Source organism: Hippoglossus stenolepis, chromosome 21 (genome assembly GCF_022539355.2).
Source record: "Hippoglossus stenolepis isolate QCI-W04-F060 chromosome 21, HSTE1.2, whole genome shotgun sequence".
Taxonomy (NCBI): Eukaryota; Metazoa; Chordata; class Actinopteri; order Pleuronectiformes; family Pleuronectidae; genus Hippoglossus; species Hippoglossus stenolepis.
Genome location: NC_061503.1, coordinates 8,217,774 through 8,242,643, shown reverse-complemented (window position 1 = coordinate 8,242,643; position 24,870 = coordinate 8,217,774). Strand labels below are relative to the sequence as shown.

Here is a 24,870-nt window from a genome sequence, read left to right as displayed (position 1 = left end):
AGACAGAACATGACCCATACTACTTCCTGTTCTATATAACAAGACGAGGACAGACCCTAGTATATGGCTCTACCATTGGTGAAAGTGAGGTCGAAGCTGAAAACTGTGTGAAGTCTTGAATGTCAGAATACTGTACACTAATGTTTACATCTTAAATGTACTCTTAAATTGTACAACTGTCTTCTTCTATTCTCCTCTTTTCTCCCATTGCCCTGGTTCCAGAAACACACGGATGAGGTCTACAGAGTTGTGGAGCTGCATGTCCTCAGTAACTGGGGCCAACCCGAATCCACGTGCCTTTACAGCTTCCGTGTGCACGGGGAGAAGAGTTCCCCTGATGACAACCAGAATGAATTTAAGTTTTTCTTTCCCTCGGTATCTGTCATTTTCTCCGTGAGCTACTCCGACCCTATCGGCTTTATGGTCTCTTTCATGATCTTTTACTCTCCCTTATTCTCTATAGCTCTGTCCTTTCTTTTCTCTACTCACTCTATCATCCCCACTATTTCAGTTCGATTTGTCAACATCATGTAGTGTCAAACTCTGCCTGTCCCCCCCCCCCGAACACACACACAGACACACACAATTACTTACTTTCATTGCTATGACAGAGAAATAACAAGAGACAGGCAAAAAGAGGGAATGTATGTTTCCACGTGTTTATTTATCTCATTCATTGTCAAAGATGGGATGTGCACAGACAAGAAAACATGGACCAACACAGTGGAGAAACTACTATAAAGCCTCTTGTGTTTAAATGATCATTTTTTAAAACAGTGACATAATTGAGCTCCTTTCGTCTGCAAAACTCAGGACAGGACCATCGTCTGGAATTCTAGAGGAGAACAAACCATGTTGAGAAAGGCCTTACTTCGTCCCCGAAATAAAAACAACAACCTCATGCAAAATATATATGTGTGCGGTTGACACTGGGACCTTTGATTAACCTTTAACTGAGCTAAGAGTGAAAAATAAACAGACACAGACAAAAATAATCTTTTTTTTGGGATCGTCCAAAACAATGATCCTTTTATGTAAGGCAGCTGAGCCCAGATATTGCTTTGTAAGTAGATGATGGGCAAATCTGGGACAAGCATGGAGGTCATGACTTCACACATATGTTTCTTACACTGACAAACCTGAAGAAACAGGGGCTAAACAAAGAGCGTCCAGTTTCAAGTACTTTCTGCAGCAAATTACACGAAAGAAAGTTTTTATGTCTGAGCACAAAGGTGCGTTTAACCAAGTGTCTAGATTAAAATGGCTTGATTATTACCTCTACCATGAAGGTTAGGTTTTCATTTTCATTCAATCTGGCCTGCATATGTACAAAGGGGCGAATCCAGATTTTTTATTCACTTTCTTTTTAACATTGCGAGATAAGGATTTCTTTTTTTACATTTTCACAGATTTCTTAGGGAACAATTCATGGATCTTGGTGAAATAAGAATCAGTTGTGTTAAATAGACTGATATTTATAAGGGCCTGCAATTTGGTGCAGATCCTAATAAAAATCCAGATCTAGTGAATTTAAATTTGGTTTCATAAGGGGACTGCTTGACCTTGAGGGATATGTGCTCTACTGAGGGAAATTCTAGTTTGGTTTAAAAGACTTAACTGCATGATACAAGTTCCTGTAAGATTTAATCTAGCGAAAACAATGGTCACTTAGAATTTAGACGACAGAGTCTGAATAAAAACTTAATAATGGCAACAAAGCGTTTTCCCAGCGGGCTAAAAATTCTGTAAATTGCGCACTGAGCCACCGAGATTTAATCCAACCACTGAGATAATTTCTGCTTCGACTTAGAGTTTTAAAAAATACAATCGGAGAAATCAGATACTGACCCTCTGCTCCAATTCTGCCGTCACTGTCATCATCAGCAGCTGAAATGAAGCTCTTGGTTTCTGCCTCGGTCAGTGTTCGCGCCCCTTTGACGAACCGCTGCAGGAAGTACCTATAGACACACACACACAGATGAAGATGACATTAGTCACTGTACTTTTTGAGTGGACTTCTTGCTGACATATGCAGAGATGCATTCAAACCCTCTCATCCCCCCCAAGGTGAATTACATAACACAAAAACTGCCCAGAGTGGATTATTAAGAGACGGCTGCTGCCATCCCAATAATGCGACTGTGTATTACTGTACTAAATCTCTCTTTCCTTCTGCCAGACACACACAAGCACACAAACCTTAGACTTAACCTTGTAGCTCATATGAAAATTGGGATTTCAAGATTACTTTCAAAGCCGTTTTTTGGCAAGAATAAGCGATCAGGGAATTAATGACAGTAACAGCATCACTTAGCGTGATACTGTGTATGCATGAAGAGGAGCTGAGGAATGGGGACTTGTCAGGGTCGGGTCACACACTTGAGCTCAGACTCCTCAATGAAGCCGCTCTTGTCCTCGTCGAGGATCTGGAAGACATATTTGACCTCCTGGGGCGTCTTCGAGGACAGGCCAGACAGCTGGAAGAACTTCTTGTAGCAGAATGAGTCCGGGGCTGGAAACACGTTACATAAACACACAACAAACACAGAACGCAAACAAGAATTTGGTTAAAATCGACCCGGGGGGGCTTTGTCGGGTTTGGGAGATATGGAGATTAAAGTGTCACATGGCTTCAGGTGGGACATTTTTCACCTCTGTTTTTTAATTTTTTTAAAATTTATCTCTTAAGGCCAGCAGACACATGTCTTTTTGAATTCATATTTCATCACTGTTCAGTTCAGGCTGGAGAGGTGATTATGCATCGCTTCAATAGCAGAGTCAGCGAATGCAACAGAGAACAGAGAGTTTCATTTATCAGCTGCAGATCAGGATTATTGTGCATTTCAGCAAAATTATGCGTGAGTGAAGTTACAGTTTTTGATCCCCTTAAAGTATTATCCTTATGTTCAAATCAAATCTGTTGAGACGATTTGAGTGTGTCTGTGTCTGTGTCTGTGTTAAACCGCAACCTTGGCAGTCCTTGACAGCATTTTCAATGGCATCAGCTGAAAGGATGGAGGTGAGCGACATGTTGGTCCTGCGAGGCAAAAGGAAAGCTTAGTATTTCTCTCTCTCTCTCTCTCTCGCTCCCTCTCTCTCTCTCTCTCTCTTTCACACACACACACACACATACACACACAAACTCACTCCAGTTGTCATACCACACTGGATTAACGTTTATTTAGCATTTGTTCAGTTATTATGAGCCCATAAAAACTAGGAATTGTTTGTAATTCTTAAATATGCTTGAGATGTCAGGAAAAAAAAATTATGACAACTTCAAAGTTTCCAAGTCGATTTTGGCAAATTAAAAAAATCTGTATACTATTTGCCTCTAATGCATTTTCAAATATATTATTTTTTTACATTGATAATTGTAAATAAATCTGATCATAAATAACTATATAATATGTATGTTATATGTCTGTGCAATCAACCATTAACCATTCAACCTCTACTGCTATCCACATATTATATCTTATGTATTCCGGTACAAAGTATTCCAACGTTCTTATTCTTTTGCAAAAATAAATACTAAATACATTTTTTATCTTTATTTTCTTTATTACTACAAACTCCTTTTTGCTAATGCTTTCCTGTGAACGGTTTTCACTTTGGCTGAATAAACAGTGTGACACTACACATCTTGTATCTGGGAATCTTGAATCTAATTAATCATGCAATGATGTCATGATCCCCTCTTGACTCATTGTGCTCCTGATCCAGTTTCCCCAGGCAGCCTCTTAATTACTGACTATTTGCCTCCCGTGAACTCTTGATTGGCCTGGTCGGGCTGTGCAAGATGTAATTGGTAATTAGGGATTGTAGAGAAATGATTGGGGGGGGGGGGGCTGAGGTTGGCGCTGGTGTTAGATTTGATCTTATGAAGAGCTTTTTTGAACTCTCCGATAAACAAAACTAGTTCAAATACAGCCTCACCCGTAAATTGGAATTTAATATTTTCACAGCAAAATAAATACACAATGCATTCTCCATTTCTCTCAAATTGTTGTAAAAAATACAATAAAATTTAACTTCTGGCAATTTAAGCACAGTCCTTTAAAGCCTGATGAGTTTTAATACAATCATGTTGTGGTTCTTTAATGTAATTTTTTGCTGAAAGCAATTTAATATTTGTAGAACAGATGAACTTTTAGGCCTCCTTTAGTTTTAGGACATTCCCTTAAAGCTTGATGAGTTCAAATATTATCTTGCGTTTTTTATGATATTTAAAAAAATCCTTTTATAGGACTGGTTTTTACTTTATATAGGATTAGTTTATATTAGTGACTGTTTGGAGCTAAATACACATTATAAACATATTATTGACCTAACGGCTTGAGAGAAGTTTCTATCTGTTTGTTTGGTAGAAATAAAAAAGTTCTGCTAATAGTTTGACAAATGATTTCCGATGAAGTGTCAACATTTCTAAAACTACATAGATAGTTCCATTTGGCTCCACTGCATGACCCCCGTGCAGCTGTGGGACTCACCGCTGTTGGCTCGGCGTCCTGTCCGTCCAGGTCCAAAGCAGCAGCAGGAGGATGATAAGGCTTTGTGGTGTCCACTGACAAGCTGCGCCGCTCTTATATACTGCACACTGAGCTGGATGCGTCGACAGATGCTTGAGTTTCCAACCTGAGCGAGGATCAAATTCTCCCTTGCAGCCTTCCCCCTCCTTCTCAGGTTCCTCACCTGCTCACCTGCAGTTCACCTTGACTGTTTCTATCTGTTTGTATATGCACCCCCCCCTGCCTGTCTGTTATCCTTGCAGTCATAACTGTTTCGTCCAATCATCCGTGCTACACTCCTTTTTCTCCCCTCCCTTCCCCTTCTTCACTCCCTCCACCCCTTGCAGGTGCATGTGAGAGCTTATAGACATCTCAAATTTAATCAACCCTTCCACCCTAACTCTTTGGTTTTAGTGAGTAATCTCCCAGATTCAGACGACCATAGCGAGCAGCCGGTCACATATCATCTCACGACTCACCAGGGATATTGTTAAAGAGTGATTTTAAGCACTGGCAGTAAGAATAAGGCCTCAACAAAATAAAAAATACCCCACTGTCCAACTGCTTTTTATTTACACGTAAGCCTGCTGAAAAGATCAAAGACAGCGATTGTGTACATTTGACATAGGTTAAGGAAAACATGTGCAAAAGTAGTTTGAACAACGACAGGGAGTAAGAAATGTGTCTTTTTTGTGAAGAAGAAATGGAAGTTCAAACAAAGTTAAATACTATACAGAAAAAAGTCAAGCATCTACATTTAAATTGGAAATGATTCCTAAGAAGTAGTTTTCAAAACTTTATGACAAAGAAATGTAAAGAGGCTTGATAATTTTAAATTTTAGATAGATAGATAGATAGATAGACAGATAGACAGATAGATAGATAGATAGATAGATAGATAGATAGATAGATAGATAGATAGATAGATAGATAGACAGACAGACAGATAGATCACCTGGTCACCATGGCAACTGTCCACTCTGAACTGATGGGTTTGTTGTGGAGGGGAACCTCTCAAACCACCTGACACAGCAGCGTCTCTGGTGAATCCAGTCAGCACTAATGGCATTAGCAGAGAGACAGACGTGTAACGAGAACCAAGGGAACAAATGTCATTATTCTTCAGGGGAACCTCTGATTTAACACTTTGTGACAGACGATGTTTTTGAGTCGTCTCACATCTACTCATCTGAAGTTCAGAAAATAAAACCTGTTCTAGATTGAACCCTCCACATTTGCGCTGTAAAACCATCAGGTATGTCAAATCCTTGTAACGTGTTGGCAGGTGGACGGCGCCACCTTGTGGCTCTTATGCCTCAATGTAGGGTGTGGCGGGGGGGGCTGGATGAACGAATTAAAACATACTGTATGTCGACTAGTATCACATCATCTGGCCAAAGTGAACATTTTCAAAGGCAAGGAAAAATAGCCAAATCATTTTACAAATGAAATGTCAAATTCATAATTAACCCTAGAATGGCACTCAGTAGAGCGCATAGCTCCACCAAGGCCAAACAGGCCCTCATGGAACCATATTTAAATTCACTAGATCCAGATTTTGGTTCGCATGTTACAGTGACTCATCATTCAGAGGTAGGCTGGCCACAAAGTTGATCAGCGGCCGGGGCCCCCACCGGGAAGAGAGGAGGTCTATCAAAAATGATTATAGGAGGGAATTGACACATTTTTCACTTTAAAAGGTTGGAGATTGAGTTAAAGTATATTTCCCAGAAGTTAGCCAGATTGAGGATCATTCCTGGGAGCATCAGTTGCATTTTAGAGTCTGGCTAATGTAGCCTTGCCGTTACCTGATGTGTTTTTAAAGAAAATTCTGTGCTATACAACAAACAGGTGAAGAGGTGCATTGTTCAGGAGCCATTGGTTAAAAGCTGCTGTTTGTTTTTTCTTTCTTTAGTTGGAGCGTCAAAGACCACAGACAGACTTGCGTTATTGAAAAAGAACCTTTATTGTTGTCTCATCGTCCGTCCGTTTCCCATAAAAGTGCATCATCACCGACTCACAGTACGCAAAACTAACATAGTAAAACGACGACAGAAGTGAGAGAGAGAGAGAGAGAGAAAGAAAAAAAGAGAGACAGAAAGAGAGAGAACCTCGCTATGCACTTCGTCCGGTACATTCATCCAGGACAGCAACAGTCAGAGAGAGTTAGATGTGGGGAGGGCGGGGGGTGAAAGGTCGTGTGTATAAAAGTGGTATGGAGAGTTGAGAGAGAGAGTGAGAGGGAAGAGTTGAATAGAGGAGGATCATGTCTTGGCTCAAGTTGTTCCTTTAGAGTAATGAAGTAAGATGTTGGTCAGTTTTTTCAGTGTTTGACCATCTGAGCGAACTCTGCAGGGGGGAGACAGAGAGAGAGAGAGCTGTGAGTTTGAGGGTGTTCCAGATAAAGCTAATTTCCAAAAAAACAATTCACAGGAGAAAAAAAAACTCACCATCAACTCCGATCTTGCCGTCACCATCAGAGTCACCGGCCTGGAGGAACTTCTTGGTCTCAGCGTCGCTCAGAGCTCTGGCGCCTGCGGAGAAGTTCTGCAGGAAGAGCCTGGAGAGGACAATCGGAGAGAAATACGTTGTGATCAATGCGTTTGAACAGATTTAAGCTGATAAAAGTTGGATTTGTTTTGCATGGAAATTACTGGTTCTAAAGAGTTTGAGTTTTTTTGATCATTTTTACATTTTTCTAAATGATCAGTCGCAGGATCCTTATTGTTTTTAAATCTTCTCAAATATGATATGCACTTGATTTGGCGCCAAGATTCATGCACTGCTCCTTCTGATTGGCTTGTGTCACCCTTCCACTCGAGACACACAAGGAGCGAGCAGGCGTAGAGTTACTCCCTGAGGAGAACGCCCTGTGGCCCTGCATTGCTCTGACTGACATCATTCTGAATTCACTGAGTAAGATGATCCCTTTTCCCCCTAAGGAGCTTGATTTGAAATCGAAGAGAAGGTGCTTACTTCAGCTCATCCTCCTCAATGAAGTCGCTCTTGTCCTGGTCAATGACCGCGAAGGCCTTCTTGATGTCTTCGGCAGACTTGGCGGACAGGCCGACCTTGGCAAAGAATACCTTGTGGTCGAAAGAGCCTTCAGCTGAGAGGAGAGAACAGAGAGAACAGATAGAGAGAGAGGGAGAGAGAGAGAGAAGATCGTATCAGACATCCAAGATAAATCACACGCAAAGAGAAATGTGCTCTGCAGCTTCGTTGCCTCAGGCCCCAGCTGAAATCTGATTGGCCCCTGAAGAGGCCCTGTCCTGTAAGTAGTCACTCAATGACAGTACTGCAGTCGAAGCTATAGAGCTAATACGGAATGACATAAATGTACGACTTACTGAATCAGGAATTGTGCATGGATGATTGTGATTATGTTCTTTCTGTTTTCCGGTGATACAGCATTACCATTTCAATTCTGCAGCAAATCATTCCACTACTGTCTTTATGGACCCCAAATTGATAAATTAAGAATCCAGGTACTTCTCTGCTTGGCAGATTTGTTTAAGTGTATGGCTTTCTTTGCATGCGTAGCTATTGCCTATTATTTCCTTAGTAATAAGACCAGATTTACCTTGGCAAGCAGCGAGGGCTGCAGTGATGTCAGCTGGAGCAAGACTTGCGGCCAAAGACATGTTTAACTGAGGAGGGAGAGAGCAGAGGACATGTCATCAGTTCAGCTGCAGCAAATCACACAGGATGATACATTTCTACTTTGCATATATGTTATCTTTCCTCACTGCACATTAGACACAGTGTAAAGTGTAATCATTATTATGCCATGCAATTCATCTCATAGTTCCTCCCTTTGAGTATTCCAAGGCACAAATGATCAGAAAAAGTAGTCCGATTTTTTTTCTCCCAAAACCAAGCCTTCCGAGGCAAAAGATCAAATATCCTTTGCCGCTGTGGTTGTTTGGCAAATAGATTTTTTTTCTCCATTTGGATCCTCAGTGAGTCCAAAGCCAAGACCCTGAGCCTGTGCCGGTCAGAATCTGTCCCTCTGGAGGCCCTTTCCTCGTTTGTATCCCGTCGCATGAAGTTAAAGCCCTGAAACACTCAGCAGGTCCTGGCTAAAGGTCTGCAGCTCCTCAGTGAAACTCACCTTTGGGGGGTTGTCACTAAGGTTAGAGTGAAATTTGCTCGAGATGAATCAGCTCACTGCAGTGAACCCCTCTGCGTCTCTCTCCAGCTTATATACCTTCACCAGCCCGAAATATGATGCATAGGCTATGTAATAGACACTGTGTGCGAAGCAGTGAAAGCAGTTGCTCAAAAAATGTGTCCAGTAGACAGAGCTGTTCTATTTATATCTACATAAATGAAGATGCTTAAATGGTAGGCCAAGAGTAGGCCTATGCAAAAGAGCTTGATATTGCATTGGGCTAATAATATACGCTGCTGATTTGGGGGAAATGTACTCTGTGGGCCGAGTCATTCTGATCTGCTAAACTCTGCAGAGCGCCACAGAGTGAATGAGGTAAACTTTTACATTGTGTTTGGCTGTGATTACAAATGGTCACACAGGCTAAACTGGTTTGTAATTTATTACGGGAGATTACTTTATTAAGGGTCAGGTTTGTGCAGCAATAACTCTTGTGACGCTTTTGCCTCGTCGCTTCGCGGGGAGACTCTGCTGCAATTGGTGTCAGTAGTTTTAACACTGTCACATTGTTTCTAGCATTATAAATGTCCCTTTTACTATGATTCTTGTGATGACAACTAAAAGACATTGTCATGTTTCGTTCGATTTAAAATTACAAAATGAGTCTTTTATGCCATGACACTTCCGAATAAAGAAATTATGAATAAAACACAGTGTACGTTTTTCTGCATATGGATCCTATAGCAAAGCTTCTACAGCATAATCACCACGTAAGAAGTAATGACACACTCGTGCCCTTTAAACCCTGCAGTTTTGGTGAAAATGAGCCTGTGCATAATAAAATGTGTGAAATAACTTTGCAGCCATTCCACTGGCAGAAAAGTCTAGTTGTTGTGATTGATCCTCGCAGGCGATAACGATGTGTCATGTTTTTTTTTCTTTCTTTTGGAATTAATCCAGCAATTTGTCAGTTTGGACTCCACTTCATTGCAGCATTTGTGGACATGAGACTGTAAGAGGGGAAGGGTTTGAGTAGCAAGGTGGGTTTTATTTAAATGCTTGTATACCTAATGATCTTGTACTTACATGCAGCCGAGGAACTACTGTCAGATTTCATTTTATTATATACATTTTTTATTTTACTTTGTGGGACTTCTGAAACCCTATCAGATTATTTCTCCTTATGGTGCTGAAGCCATTGGAGATGCTATTTTAGGAAACACTGAAAGTTGATTATGTTACATCTTCGTCTCAACACCTCAGTGTGGCACCGTCTGGTTGCATAATAATACACAAGTTCTCCCATTACTCTGAACAATTGAATCAAATGAGTAACTGGTCCAGGGGTCTTCCCATGCCCATGTCTGCTTCCTTGCAGGCTGTTATGTGCCTGTTGTACATCAGGAGGCAGTAGTGAGATGATCCTGTGATGTATATGGTTTGGAGATAAACCAGAAAGATAAGATACAATATTTAAGATAAGATACAATGGGGAAATTTCCAATATTACAGCAGCAAGAGTCAACATAGGCATCAGTGAGTAATAATAAGTAACATGCAATACTTAATTGTAAGGAAATATAAGAAATATAGAAAAAAATATGACTGGAATAAAAACTAATATATACAGTGTAAAAACAAGAGAAATATGTGCAATGTGAGAATATGTAAAGTGAATGGATTGCACATGAACCACTGTATTGCACAGGCACAATGAATATTGCACAGTTAAGAGAGTTAGACCAGAGTTAAAGTGCAGTCCATAATGGGAGAGATTTTATTTGGACTGGGCACAACATTTCACTTCCTTCACTTCAGTGTTTTCATGTATGTGTTCTCTCCCCCAGTCAGAGAGAAAAGGTTCCGGCATTTTTAGGGCCCGAGCACCTCCGGTGGGAGGCCCTATTGTATTTTGAAGGATTTGTATTTCCTTTTGGGGCTTTTTCAGGGCCTAGACACTCAAATTGTTACCAAAGTTTGCAGGGAATTAAAAACCCCAAAAAGTAATTGTATTCTGGAGTAATTTGAAATGGAAGGGAAAATGGCTCAACAGCGCCATCTACGAAAGCCCTCAGCAAGTTAGCTTTCACCTATCTTCACAAAAATCGTAGCCCAGGTGCATCATGACCAGACAAAAACAAAAAGGTCAGAGGTGCACTGGAAAAAGCAACAGAAGCCCGCCATTTTGACTTTAGTGGCCATATTACTACTCTCACATTTACTTTGATGTACTTTGATGTACTTGTCCCAGGGCTTTCATCAGATCAACTTCATATGGAGATGCGTGTCACCACAACAAGATGGAGATGAAAAACCCTCAAAGATCGATTTTTCATCACACGGTGTGACCTGGCGTGGCATCTAAGTTTGATTACACGCCATCAAAACACGAGGTTCTGTATCTCAGACATATTTGGTCCAATCAAGTCCAAACTAGACATGTAAGACAAGATTCCTGGCCTGATGACATCTACACAGAAATTATGAATTGAAATCACAGCGCCCCCTGGTGGCAACAGGAAATGTCTTGTTTTTGGAACGTCTTACACTTAAAAGTATTCCTCCTCATCCACTGACCACAACCATGTCAAACTGTGTCAAATGGGTCTCAAGACATTGATAATGAAGGCATAAGATTACTGTGACTTTTCGTCAAACGCCATAACAGTGGTGTGGCGTCAAAGTTCATCAACTCGCCGTGACACACGAAATTGCTATAACTTCGGTGCTCGAGGTTCAACCTCCCTCAAACTACATTTGTGTAACAACAGCCCCCCCCCCCTGCAGATATTCAGATGGTTTTAAGGAATGGGCGTGGCAAAATAACTGACTAGCGCCCCCTAAAGGGCAGCCCCGGCACTACGATTGGCCGACATCTACAAAAATTGATAGGGACATGTGTCTTTTCATAACAAACAAATAAGTATCTTGGATAGATATGCTAGACCAAACAGGAAGCCCGCCATTTTGACTTTAATGGCCATTTTGGCCATTTTCCACATTTTTACTTTGACAAACTTGTCGTAGGGCTTTCATCAGATCAACTTCAACTTCTGGGAATGTCATCTCAACAAGATGGAGATATAAACTACCATGGTATATTTGATTTCAACACACGGTGTGACCGTGGTGTGGCATCAAAGTTTGATTACACGCCATCAAAACATGAGGTTCTGTATCTCGGACATATTTGGTCCAATCAAGTCCAAACTAGACATGTAAGACAAGAGTCCCGGCCTGATGACATCTACACAGAAATCATGACTTAAAATCACAGCGCCACCTGCTGGCTACAGGAAGTGACATGTTTTATACTTTGATGAACTGCTCCTGGCTGCTTTACAATATGCAGCTCAAATGAGTTGAGACAAGTCATTGGATCATGGTCAGAATTGTGACATTTCCTCAAACCATGTAAACATTGAGGTGCGGCGAAGGTTCATCCTTCGCCAAAGGAGACGATGTTGTCATAACTCCACTGTGCATTGTCCTATCACCGCCAAACTTCTGTCAAATGATCAGAGTCCAAACCTGAACAGCTCTATGTGTCAATAATTCCTCAGTGTCATAGTGCCACCTACTGATTAGCCATGAAACAGGAAGTACTTTGTAAATCCACTCTGCATTATCCAACCGGCCCCAAACTACTGACCTATGATTACAATCCTGACCTGAACACATCCATATATTAATATTAGTGCAGGGTCATAGCGCCACCTACTGATCAGTGTGAAAATTAAGTTGTTGTAACATTGTCCAATTGACACAAAATTACTCACGCTACATCAGAGCCCCTACTTGAACAGATCTATTAGTCTGCATGTAATAATACTGATGGCGCCACCTACTGGCAACAGGAAATAAGCTTTGTTTTACAACTATCATTCAATTTACATCAAATTTTCACAGTGTGATGTGCAATTGATAGCGTGGACCGTAATGAGCAATTAGCAGGCAAGGATCGACATCGCGTGACGGACGCAGGAAGTGAAGCGTTACTCCTTGCTGCAGTGCGCAAAACGCATGCAATGCGGTCATTGATCGCTCTCTCCACTAACCGCAACAGGCTTCAAAATGACTGTGCTCGGGCCCGTTAGTGCTACAACGTAGCCCTAGTTTTTTTATATTTCCTCTTCACGTCAAATCTTATTAAAAGTGGTGAAAAAATTATCTTTAGCCGTGGTCAAATGAGGTCTCTCGACTCGAATGACTCAGCCACAGATACCATAACTATTTCTGCCCTTCTTCAATATCAGGCTTAAATTACAAATATCTCACAGCGGGGATGAAACCAATTGAGCCCGGCTATGAAGGTCTGTAACTGGAGAGAGTAAGGAACGCTTGCCCATCATATTCTGAGCTTTATACCTGAAATACTCATTTGTAATAAATTTGTAGGATATTAAGAAAGATAAACCATCACCTAAGGAAAAGTACATTCTAAGATATCAGATTTTTCCTCTGTGAGCCAGTTTATGCCGAGGAATTAACGACATGTCTCTAACCCTCCACCTGAGAGAAGAAGTGTCTTCCTTCATGCTGCAGCAGAAATAGAAATGACCCATATTCCCCCTGTCCCTCTGCCCCGGCCAACAGAGCAGTCTCTGACCATCTGAGAGAATTTATCGCAGATAAATGTGCCTCACAGACAGAAGTCCTGTAAATGTTCTGGCCCCGGAAACTCTATCCCGTCCCACCAGCTCGGTCATTGGAAGTACATAGCCTCCCCAGGCCGGGCCAGCAGTGCTGACGCTCTGCCCAGACACCTGGTCCTCCTATCGACCCCAATCCCTGTCTGCCAGAGCTGGACATGATCCAACAGTCTGTGCCAGGCTGATCCAAAACTCTGTCTGTGCCAATCGCAATCACACCGAGAATAATTCCTAGCCAGCTCGGTGGTTAGGACCCAGGGTGCCAAAAAAGCTGGAACACGGATCCAGCGAATACTGTACTGATGTCATTCACCACAAGAGCAGGTTAAACAACTTGCCTGGGATGCATAAACATTTGATATATGAAGTTAATTGAAACCTATAATGTGATGAAAGAGATTTATATCCACTGTGAGCTTGTCTAATTCTATATTTGGGTGCTGAGTCTCAATTGAAGTTGTACGGCTATAAATCATAAAATAGTCTTATAACTGTTGTTTTTATTCTATTCAGGTATTTGAAGAAAGTGAGCTAAATGTTGAGTGCATGTTGTCAGAGTGTAAACACATAGTTCACACCTTAGTGAGGTAAGCGAGGTCGCCAGAATGACAAACACTTCATTAGGTTGCTATGTTACTTATTGCTCCTGGAGAAACCACAGTGCCTGGAACAGCTGGACCTCTCCCACTCCAGTGCTCAATATAACGTCATTATATTAATACATTTATTATTATTATTATTATCATTATTATTTTTAGTAGTAGTAGTAGTAGTAGTAGTAGTAGTAGTAGTAGTAGTAGTATTAACACGAGAGATAGAGAAAGAAACAGATTAATATTCAATGATGAGAATGAAATTTATTTGTAAACTCTTCTGGCAGGGAAAGACACATAGCAGAGAGGCGAGGTTTCATTTGTGTTTTACAGTTTCAGTCACTTTATTACATTGTTTTTCATTTAAACTATGACATATTTCATTGTATGGCTCTAAAAACATAGGATCCCTGAATGAGTCCATGTGATAATAAAAAATTCAAAAAGGTCCATCCTGAGATCATCACCATAATCACCGAAGAGATGGTGCAGGCTTTATGAAGACTTGACCAGTGCTGAAAACTCTGCAACAGAAAAAATAAAAACTGGATTTTAGACATTTTTCTTTTCATACAAACTATTAAGATACAACCAACTTCCTGCATCCGTCTACAACCACCAACATACTGAGGTGTGTTACTGGCGGTGACACTGTAGGAGGCCATTGTTGTATCTCCACTTCAGTTGCCAGGCAACAAAGTGAAAAGCTAGCATAAGGATGAGAGTGTTGACAGGAGATGAATGTATGGCCTTCGATTCACCCTTAACAGGTACATTTAAAAGAAGACTCTAATCTCTCATCTGTGTTGTTTACGTTTCCCCCAATTCCTAACTTTTTAATAAAAAAAATGTTTTTAATCGAATCAGAAGAACATACCACTGAGTGAAATAAAGGAACTTTTTTAAATAAAAATTGGGAGTGAATACTTATCTGATGAGCTAATTCAGCTCAGACCATACATTTGAGAAGTGCTTCAAACTTTAAATATCAAGCAGCATGACGAACGTGTCTTATTCTTTGACCTCATCCACCTCGCAGCCTGAAGAAAACGCTGTAGGCTCCTTTTCCTTCTCCTGACACAGAAAACACAATGCAACACCTACAGCCAAGTGCCCATCAGACCTGCGTACCTTCCCAGCCGATCTTCCCGTCTCCATCTGAGTCCCCCTCCAGGAGGAAGGCTCTGGTCTCGGCTACGGTCAGGTGCCTCGCTCCTTTGGCGAAATTCTGCAGGAACAGTCTGGCGACACCACAGTGAGGGAACATAAAAAAAATAAAATAATGCATCTCATGCAGACACACAATGCAAGAACAAGACGTGTGCATATTCAAATACAGGATATTTATATAAAACTCAACTGTAACTCATCCTGTTCTATGAAGCCACTTTTGTCCTGGTCCAAAATCTTGAAGACCCTCTCGATATCAGCTGGACTTTTCTTGGATAAACCCACTGTTTTGAAAAACATCTTCGGGCTAAACGAATCCTTCGCTGAAAGTGAAAGCACAGACAAAACTTGATTAGATCCAGTGAATTGAAAATTATGAACAGTCGGCATCCCTCATCAGGTATCTTTTTAGAGTGAAATGTGGAAACAAAGGCCTCACATCCTGGTGCAAGAGGAATATATGTCAGTGTGCAACCCAATACATCTCCTCACCTTTACAAGCATAAATGGCTGAAGTGATGTCTGAAGCTGCTAGGAAGTCGGTTATGGCCATGATCGTGCAGAGTCTGATGCGGTGGATGCTGCAGCCTGGTGTGATATGCGGCCACTGATGGTCAGAGAGAAACAAATAGTGGCGGTTAATAGGCTTCACCCCCCCGTGTCAGAAACCACCAGTGTCCTTCTGTCTGCTGTCACCTGCAGCTGACCACTCGAGCCATTGTGTGAGTGTGTGTGAGTGTGTGTGTGTGTGTGTGTGTGTGTGTGTGTGTGTGTGTGTGTGTGTGTGTGTGTGTGTGTGTGTGTGTGTGTGTGTGTGTGTGTGTGTGTGTGTGTGTGTGTGTGAAGGACAGAGTGCCTTGACATTGCACAACTTTTAGAGAGTAGTTTATCCAGGTCAGAGGTTATTTTGTATTTAAATCTACTTAAACTGACCTCTGTCACGTTTGCGTGTGTCTGTAGACAGCATTGCAGCCAGTGAGGTTATATTTGGTGCATCTGGAGTGACCCTGGCTGGCCCACGTATCCTTTTTCACTAATGTCTCCAGCCACAGTCGTGGCCTGCCCGCGGTCGTCCCTGGCAGTGTTTCCGCAGGCTGTAAACATCCTGTTATTATGGCCTCTGTCACTTTCAGGCTGTGCTCCGTGGAGCTGTGTCCACTCACAGTCAAGCTACATTTAGCATTTAAAGCCCTTTGTTCTCAAATGAGTGTATGAGTGTTTATTTTAAAAAAAATAAACACGCTACGCCGTCGGTTTATCATGAAAAACACACTCACACACTTTGAAGTTATTCAGAGTTCATCACAATGAGGATTATGTGTATCTTGACTAGGTTTAGTTTTCTCTGGACCTTTTGTTGATGTGTTCAGTTACACGCAGCATCTGTTGCACTTCTGTCCGTCCAGGGAGAGGATTCCTCACATGTGGCTCTCTCTGAGGTTTCTACGTATTTTTTCCCCTGTTAATATGTTTTTTTGGGTAATTTTTCCTCACTCTTGTTGAGGGTTACGGACAGAGGATGTCGCATCTTATTAAGCCCTATGAGACCAATTGTGATTTGTGAATATGGGCTATAATAATCAAATTTGATTGATTGATTGATTTTTCTGTTCTAGTGAGTTAATGATTTAGAGCGTTAAAACTTAAAAAATGTTTGTTGCTAGCTAAACATCCAGCACTCTGAATAACTCCCAAGGGTGTGTGCTCATTTAAATAGATGCTATACTGCGGATATGATGACACACTCGCACACGAACACACTCACACACTTATTATGTTATTCAGAGTTCATCATAATGAGGATTGCGTGTACCTTGATAGGTGCTCTAGCATGGGTAGTAGGGTCATCCCTTAGTCTTCCCATTTACCTTCGACCAGGCCTATTCCCACGACAACGCCATATTCTCTGTAGCGTCGCTGTCACTTTCCATATAAGGAAAATGCCAACAGGCAACCAGAGAGCTGATTCATTTGGGGCACTTTAAATCCCCTGTGAGAACATGCACAGTAACGCTGCTCTCCACTCATCCTGTCGGCCAAACACTGTCGGAGCCTCTTTGTTATTTAGCCCTAGCACGTTTTGATTTTTTATGATAAAGCTTATACATTTGCTCTGACTCTCTGATTATCTTTAAGCTTCTCTCTGTGTGTCCTTGTATAAAGCAGTGATTGTAAGTAAACTAGTAACTGGATTAGTACATTATGTCTTTGTTTTAAAACGCACCACTGCTGATACGTTTACACCTGCTGTCCACACTACTCCAGACTTTTTGAGCGTGAGGAATCTCCCCTGGACTCCTGGACATTTGGAAACTGTCCTGATTGCTTATCAGTAACGACTCGACTGTCCTGCGGTAAATGCCAAACATTGGAAACACTTAATGTCAAATTTGAAACTCTTCAAACATTTTTTTTATTTTTAAAAGTTAAATTTAAAAAAAAGAAAACACTGCCAAAGTCAACATCCTCTGGTTCCATGCTTTTTTCCTCGACGGGACTCACCTGCTGAGGAGTTCTTACACTTGCAGGTGCTTTGGCCGTTTACAGCCTATTACACAGGAAACGGAGTGTGGTCAGTTTGGCCCGCTGACACTATCTCTCCACACCACATCTGTCCCCTTTGTGTAATTGAATTGCAGTCCATTGGATTTCATGCTGACTTTATCCTGCTTGCTGTTGCCATTTGAAAAGCAGTGTTTTCCACTGTTTCAGTTTATAGACCTTTTTATAGCTCCCACAAGTGAGAGGGTCACACCGGCCTCACCAGGCAGCACGTGTGGGCCCAAGGCCTGGCCAGAGTGACGTGGGCCCGGCTTCCTCAGGATGGACCACAGTGAGGCCTGCAGCAACCAGAGAGGCAGAGGAACGACAAAAACATCCTCTGTTACCCCTCACGTACTCGCCCCCCTCTGCCTCGTCCCTTTCCACGCTCTGGCGCTTGTTTTCAGGAAGACCAGGCTTCCTGCGTGATGGAGCAGTGGATGAGAGGAGGAAGAGGGGGATGGGGACAGGGAGGAAAAGACAGACACAGAGAAAGATGGATGGGGATGAGGTGACAGTGTTTTGCACGTAGCGATTTGGGGGAGTTGGTTCTCTGCACAGGCACGAGCAGCTCTAGGCGAGTCTGAACAGGGAGGATTACTGCAGATCAACATAGATAGAAAACCTTCAACATTTTCTTGGTCTCTTGCACCTGAGAAAAGTGTTGTCTCATGTCAGCAAACTTACCAGGGAGTGGCCTGATGCTGCGACTGGGTCAAGCTGAAGATAAATCCTGCATTTTGTGAGTATAACAAATCAGTTTTTGGACTTTGGACCTGGATCTGGATCTTTGCACTTTCACCTGGTTGAAATACAAACTTTCCCATTTCATTCTTCAGTTTGAGATGGGAAATATGGAGCCAGCACATGACATGGAAACCGGCAGAGGTAAGTTTGACCCAAACAGATGGTAGGTTGCACTTTACTCAAATTAAAGGGCATTTTGTATTCTGTTTGCACTGCACACATTCTTGTTTTATCTGTGTATCTATGAAATGTTGATCTTATCTGGAGGAGACTTTGACAGATGCATCCACACATTTTGTGTGATTTATCTAAGATTTGGCTAACAGGGTAATTTTTTCCCTGTGGTATCAGTTACGATTTTATCATTAATTCATAATTATTTATTAGTAGTAATAAACAACCATACATATTGATGGGTTTTAGAGTTGGGACACACAAGTTTCATTGTAGAACACCGTCTGTATCCAGCAAAGTTTTATCATTCCTTACAGGCAGACTTGTGGTTTTTTACATCTACATGTGTGCAAAACAACACAAGAATTGAGGCGCAGAAAAACAAACATCACATTGAACAGCCTCTCAGTTTTCCAGCCGTCTTTTGTACACACACAGACTCGGGCATTAACCTTCAAATTAAATTTTTTTCCTCTTCATCATTTGACAGATTCATTCATTTCACAAAAGCAGTATATGGTCCCCATACTTTCTTTTCTTTTCTTCCTATTTCCTCTTCTGCATATATGTCAGAGTTGTTGGCATTTGCCTAATCCAACAACAAAAGTTGTCTTCTTTTCCAAAACTTTGCAGTTAATCTTTTGGAACTGTGTGTTGATGATAAATTGTGAGTTGCACTCTACTGAGGATGAGAAATGTTCTCAAACAGCTAGATCTTCACAAACTTGTCTTTGAATGGGCCATATATGAGAACACCCTTATCCTGTCTGATTTTCTTACATTGACCTTTAACCTTCCCTGTGTTGACAGAATAATGTATGATATGTCTAGAGCAGCGCGTGTCAGATTTCAGGCAGTCACTCTGTGTTTAGACGCTTTACAATGGCAGCCCTTTTAATTCGGACAAATCATTATTGGCAGGTTCGACTTAATGTCCTGTCGCATGCTAAACTAAACCTTTAAGTCCCTCTGTAATGTCTGACATGTTCGGCTTCTCAGGCCAACACACACACACACACACACACACACACACAGACAAACAGAGGGAGAAGACAGACCCTGTTCATGCATGAAGCCCGAGGAAGATGGCTGCTCCTCCTCTCTCCAGTTACTGCTTCTTCTATTTCTATCTGCCTGGCTGTGGTGTGGACATGCCAGTGTCTCAAATTCAGCCAAGACACCCTGTCCAGCACACACCTTAAGCTCCACCCACCACCTACCCATGGTCTTTGCCAAGAGTTTTTTCTCACTCTTCTGTACTGGCACCCGTGAAGCCTAAACACATGGTTGCACTCATTGTGTCAGTGCACCCATGTGTTTCTGTGTGATAGTCACTGTTTTTCCTGCTCTGCTGGATTTCGGCACTAAAACTATCAAGACAAAACTTGAGAAATCAGAAATTTCCCCCTCATAGAAACTTCAACTGTACTGTGATCACACTGAACACTTGAGCAACTATGTCCCAGAGAGAAAGTTATATTCGCTGGGTTCATAGACTGTACATAAAGATGGACGACGAAGTCCATCTCGGCTGTCAATTATGATGTTTCACCCTGTTTTCAATGCATCAAATAACTAATTAAAACCAAACACTTGAACGTATTCCAGTGTGATAAACCCAAATACCTAAAATGATATATCAGTAACCAAACTTCTTTGATGTGTATTTTGACTTTTCAGTTTGATCCATGTCCAATCTGCTTACATAGAGGAGGCCGGGTTTATGACCTATACTGCAGCCAGCCACCAGGTGGCCCTAAGGGCCACTTTGGCTTCAGTTTTGGTGAGCAGTCATGTCGTCCATGGCAGCGTTCCGATCCAGGATATTGAAGGATATACTTCATTTCTGGATAGTTGGAGGAAGTGCAGATCCATCTTATGGAAAAAACTTAGACGTGTTAGCCACTAACTTTTGGCTCTTAATAAGTATCTGAAAACAAAGTTTCATCTACTTAACTGCTAGCCAAAACAGCTTAGCATTAAGACAGTAAACAGGGGAAATCAGGGGAAATAGTTAGCCTAGCTGACACAAGCAGACACAAGAGAAATATGGCCAAGAAACTATCCATAAAACATCACGTTTTCATGTCCTTATGCTAAGCTACATTAGCCTACCATTGGTGGCAGCTTGATATTTAGCATAAATTATGTGAGTGGTTTTGAATCTTGCGAATTTCTGTTAATTAATTTGGCAAAAAAACTATAATGCTGCAAATGTCAGGAAAACACATTTTCAATAATATAAGTGCTTTTACGATGCAGCTTTAAGTGGACAACAGCAACGATCTGCTGCTGTGGTGTGTGAGAGCCTGGAGGAAAGTTGATCCTCCTCATCCTGCGAGATTAACTGCAAAGATGAGATGCTTGTTAAATACACTGCGATCGAGCCGTTTCCATGCCCCGGGTCCCCTGGCCGCTCTATTTCTCATCTGTTTGCTCCGTAACTAAGGGACAAACCTGACTCATTACATTTTTGACTTAAATCTGGTTGCTGCTGTGCAACTGGATCGGGGACAGATGAATACCAGCCAGCTTAAGCTGCAAGTGAGGGATTTGTACCGAGATGGAGCAGGGGGAGGAGGGTTATGGGTTTGAGGGGTGGGAAGTCAGGGACTCCCTCTGTCCTTTCTGAGGAGGGGAGGGTGGGAGTGGGCAGCAAAGATAGTGGTGTCACGGAGAAAGGCTGTGGCTGTATTTATACATTTTTGGGATGTATTTCCTTACTTGCATAGACTCTTTATAAGAGTCCAAGTAAAAAAACACAAGGATTTGAAATGGAAGAACAGTCTCTTGTTTCACGTTCCTGCAGTATGAGGCAGTGTGATATACAGTACCCCTGGGCAGTGCTTGATTCCCAAATAAAAATAAATGTATATATTTCACTGCCACAGGCCACTGTCAACCTCATCACATGGAAGATTATACGCTGAAACTGATCTGCTCTTATCTGATATGGGTTGTGTGTGTGTGTGTGTGTGTGTGTGTGTGTGTGTGTGTGTGTGTGTGTGTGTGTGTGTGTGTGTGTGTGTGTGTGTGTGTGTGTAAGTGAGAGCTCTGTCAACGAGCCCTCAATCTCAGCGCCTCCATAAACACCCTAAACCAGTCGAGGAGACCCACAGCTGTCTCAGCCCGTGCATGCACCAGTGTGTGTGAGAGCCGATGTGAGCGCGTTCGTACAGGTCAGAGGTCACAGTCACACTCCCCCCCCCCTCGAGTCTATTGCCTGCAAGCAGTCCTGACATTTCAAGTGAATTCCTCCTCAATTTTATGTGTCTCTGTGTGTGTGTGTTAACTTTACGTTACTGCTGAAATGTCTTTTTTGATTTCCCTGCTTAACCTCTCTGTCAGCTGTGGTTTGATTGCAGGACGGGGTGAGGTAAGTGTTTGCACCCACTGCTCATTCTTTAAATGTCCTTTAAATACATTAAGTGACGGACAGGCACAGGCCTCTCACCACTGCTTCTTCTTCTTCGTCTTCGTCGTCTTCTATATTCAGTTTATTGGCATATGGCAACCATCATCAAGGTACATTACTGCCACCCACTGCTGTACTTCTCTTTTCCCTTGTCTTCAATACCAGACTGATATAGTGGGAGTTTAGGGATAAAAGCCATTTTCTTGCCTTTGATGCATGCTCACAACTGTTGCAGCTGCTTTCAGAGAGAAAAGAAACAGATAATTGTAATACGTTTAATGTTACTTCATTTATCACAGTTACAGTTATGCCTTTGCGTTCTAACAAGGATCACCGTGTGTGATTGTGTGTGAAATCCTCAGCCGCGTTAGCCATGCTGAGGCGAAACCCTTCACTCTGCTGCCCTCCAGTGGTAAGCAGCTGCAATGACACGTTGTAGAGAAGGTTTTAACTCGCAGAACAAGAACATGGAGATAGAGCAAAACGAGTAATTTGTCCCAGAGATGACAGATCCATCCATACTTAGGTCCACCAACCCTTAGCAACAGTGTAAATAGATACCTTTTGGGGTGCAGGCATTTATTCAGATATTTTGCTGGTTTCACATCTTAGATTTAATATATTATTGTGTATTGTAACTTGCTGTGCATTCTACATCAATACAGTTAACTCTAAGCATACTGAACTTTGGAATTTAGAGAGTTTTTCTCGAATAAATGTTTTTCCTTTACATTCTGGAGGTTGTTTTAAGTGAAATATTGAAATAAAGTGTTCAAAATGTTACGATTGATAATATAAATTAATGCAACGTATAAGCTTTTAAGTGTGCATATTTCTTATGAACAAGACTCCTCCTGTGTCCTTATGGTTGCAAACACACACACACACACACACACACACAATTCTCTTAATATGGCAGCACCCTTTGCAGCAGCGGTGCCAATTCAGGCAGGCACTGTTCCCAGGTCTGGACTGGGGAAGAGCAGGTGTATGCTGCTGTCAACAGAGGCTCATAAATACTCAGCTACTGATCTGAGATGGATTACGCCTTTCTGTCATCATATTAAAGACACTCTGTCAGCAAACACTTTTAAGACCCTATAATCTCCCGCCAGAGAGAAAAGTCTTCTCTCCCTTTCAAAGGGACTTCATGGCGCGGCTCGCTGTTGTGTTGCTGATCTGTAACAAGTTAGTCGTTCATTTCATCACCACATGCAGAGCTCCAGTGCACCCTGGCTCGTGTCATTGTAATTTCCAAAGCCGCAAACAAAGTCCCCCAGCTTCTGTTACACGTTAACGATAGAGCACATTATTTTTATTGCTGCAGAAGCCACACACTTTGAACAAATGTGTACATATCAGTGACATATTTGCAGCTCTGCATGTTGTTATTCTAGTGTCACTTTTACCTCCCCCCTTGCCAAGCCACTCTCCCCTGCAGCAGCGAGACCCTGCCGTGTCCAAATAAAGGCTGTAAACAGTGCTACAAGCGTCTTGACTGGATGCTTCTTTTCCCCCAGATTACCCATAGTGCTTTGCTGTGGCCCATTCCCCTGGCCTGGGACAGTGACTTTGGAGACAGGATCCCCACATGCTCATCTCCAAGCATTGAGCATGGTGTATCCGACATGCTCAGAATAAGCCCAATGAGCTCCAATTACCCCCCTCTCACAGATTGTTAGGTGTCACTTGGCGTCTGCCGGCTGGATATGAGCATTCTGCGCCTACAGTGTAAAAGGATAGTTGTACAGTTCTTTTGGCATATAGCGTGCACGTTACCAGTCAATCGAAGCAGTGAGATACAGCAGGCCCCCGACCAATTAATTTGAAGTGTCGCCTCAGCGCTACGGCTTGTTCTCACCTTCTATAGCCCAACAGACACATTCTTGTTACTAGTTCACCTGCTAGTGCCCGAGGTCAGGTTTCCCAGAAGGCCGCAGGGAATTACGGAGCCGAGCCATTTCTCTGTTGCCATGATGAGAAATTGGCGGTCGATTTCAACATACCTTTGGCTAAAGACGCACTGCAGACGAACGGAGAAAATATAGCCCGTGCTTTACCTTGTTTTACTAAACTACATCAGATAATAAAACACAACTGATTAGTCTTTCTCAGCTTCTTCCCAGTCAGTCTGAGGGCCTGAAACCTGAGATGTAGCCCTCATACATTTGACATTTAGATACACAAGTTGTTAAGATATCAGATTATGAGAATCTCAGCCGGGGACGCATCAATCATAACTCCAATGTGAAAATAGAATGGGAAATAGGCCGGAACAGCGCACATTTTGTTCCAGCGAGAAAGCTTTCAGTTCGGCGGCTGTATCACATCCTTGCGTGTATTGCCACGTACAGTGAAAAAAACTGTTGACTACACAACAACACTGTACTACAAGCAGTCAGGGGTCAGGGTGCCCCTGCTGACCCAATATGGGTCGATAGGTGCAGGTTGCTGGGTGACACGACCCAGCAGAGGACGATTGAATGGGAGCGAAGAGAGGGGGAGGGAGAAGTGGAGAAAAAGCTAAATGAAGGCAGGAATTCTGGATTTAAACACCATCTGTCCATCTCTGTGTCTCTTTTCTTACATCTCTATCCTCACCACTTCACCTCCTTCCGCTCCTATCCACTCTCACTGGAAGCAGAGATGGACTGAATGGTGAAATTGTCGCCTCCTGGGAACAACATCATGATGCTGCCCGGGTGTGTAAAGCAGAACTCCAGCATCAGTGATTTTGTTGCCAGGGGGGAGGACTGTACCAGCAGGAATTCCCATAATACTGGTCAGACGTTAGGTGACAATCATGCAGTAATGATGATGAATAAATGGTGTCAGTGTACACATGACAGCAGCAGCAGGAATGGACGAACATGTACAGCAGCAGTAGGACAGTAATAGTAGTGGAGATATTTTTAGAAGTAGTAGTGTTGTATTTTTATTTCCATCTGCAAAC

The 24,870-nt window shown here is 42.2% G+C and overlaps 3 protein-coding genes across 10 annotated transcripts; all 3 read right to left on the bottom strand.

Annotated features, from left to right (window-relative positions):
* Positions 1–645: 645 nt before the first annotated feature.
* On the bottom strand, positions 646–6,324 carry pvalb9 (parvalbumin 9). The gene is made up of 5 exons (XM_035145054.2): positions 4,494–6,324; positions 2,970–3,037; positions 2,380–2,512; positions 1,849–1,958; positions 646–835 (listed from the first exon to the last, which is right to left on the bottom strand). Exons 2-5 carry the CDS (start codon positions 3,028–3,030, stop codon positions 810–812), a joined length of 330 nt encoding a protein of 109 aa, XP_035000945.2. The 5' UTR covers positions 3,031–3,037; positions 4,494–6,324; the 3' UTR covers positions 646–809.
* A 134-nt stretch (positions 6,325–6,458) lies between these two features.
* LOC118100209 (parvalbumin beta) lies at positions 6,459–8,777 on the bottom strand. The gene is made up of 5 exons (XM_035145053.2): positions 8,626–8,777; positions 8,095–8,161; positions 7,488–7,620; positions 6,962–7,071; positions 6,459–6,860 (listed from the first exon to the last, which is right to left on the bottom strand). The coding sequence occupies exons 2-5, from the start codon at positions 8,153–8,155 to the stop codon at positions 6,835–6,837; spliced, it is 330 nt and encodes a 109-aa protein (XP_035000944.1). The 5' UTR covers positions 8,156–8,161; positions 8,626–8,777; the 3' UTR covers positions 6,459–6,834.
* A 5,345-nt stretch (positions 8,778–14,122) lies between these two features.
* LOC118100207 (parvalbumin, thymic) lies at positions 14,123–24,019 on the bottom strand. 8 transcript variants are annotated; one of them, XM_035145046.2, is made up of 6 exons: positions 19,561–19,681; positions 17,543–18,002; positions 15,533–15,647; positions 15,231–15,363; positions 15,002–15,111; positions 14,123–14,394 (listed from the first exon to the last, which is right to left on the bottom strand). In XM_035145046.2, the coding sequence occupies exons 3-6, from the start codon at positions 15,591–15,593 to the stop codon at positions 14,366–14,368; spliced, it is 333 nt and encodes a 110-aa protein (XP_035000937.1). In that variant the 5' UTR covers positions 15,594–15,647; positions 17,543–18,002; positions 19,561–19,681; the 3' UTR covers positions 14,123–14,365. The 8 variants fall into 8 exon arrangements, with proteins under 8 accessions (XP_035000937.1, XP_035000938.1, XP_035000940.1 ...); XM_035145047.2 differs by having other exon boundaries at positions 17,543–17,880; positions 19,561–19,656; XM_035145049.2 differs by lacking the exons at positions 17,543–18,002; positions 19,561–19,681 and adding an exon at positions 23,924–24,019.
* Between the last annotated feature and the right edge of the window lie 851 nt (positions 24,020–24,870).

Bases quoted from the DNA above. Each gene is read 5' to 3' on its own strand.
- pvalb9 (XM_035145054.2), bottom strand. From the start codon at position 3,030: ATGTCGCTCACCTCCATCCTTTCAGCTGATGCCATTGAAAATGCTGTC. The intron at 2,513-2,969 runs GTTGCGGTTTAA...ACGTGTTTCCAG, and splicing joins TGCTGTCAAGGACTGCCAAG to CCCCGGACTCATTCTGCTAC. The intron at 836-1,848 runs GTCAGTATCTGA...GTTCTCCTCTAG, and splicing joins CGGCAGAATTGGAGCAGAGG to AATTCCAGACGATGGTCCTG.
- LOC118100209 (XM_035145053.2), bottom strand. From the start codon at position 8,155: ATGTCTTTGGCCGCAAGTCTTGCTCCAGCTGACATCACTGCAGCCCTC. The intron at 7,072-7,487 runs GTAAGCACCTTC...TGTCCTCTCCAG, and splicing joins ATTGAGGAGGATGAGCTGAA to GCTCTTCCTGCAGAACTTCT. The intron at 6,861-6,961 runs GTGAGTTTTTTT...TCCCCCCTGCAG, and splicing joins CGGCAAGATCGGAGTTGATG to AGTTCGCTCAGATGGTCAAA.
- LOC118100207 (XM_035145045.2), bottom strand. The intron at 15,112-15,230 runs GTTGAGTTTTAT...TGGTGTCGCCAG, and splicing joins ATAGAACAGGATGAGTTACA to ACTGTTCCTGCAGAATTTCG. The intron at 14,395-15,001 runs GTACGCAGGTCT...TTTCTGTTGCAG, and splicing joins CGGGAAGATCGGCTGGGAAG to AGTTTTCAGCACTGGTCAAG.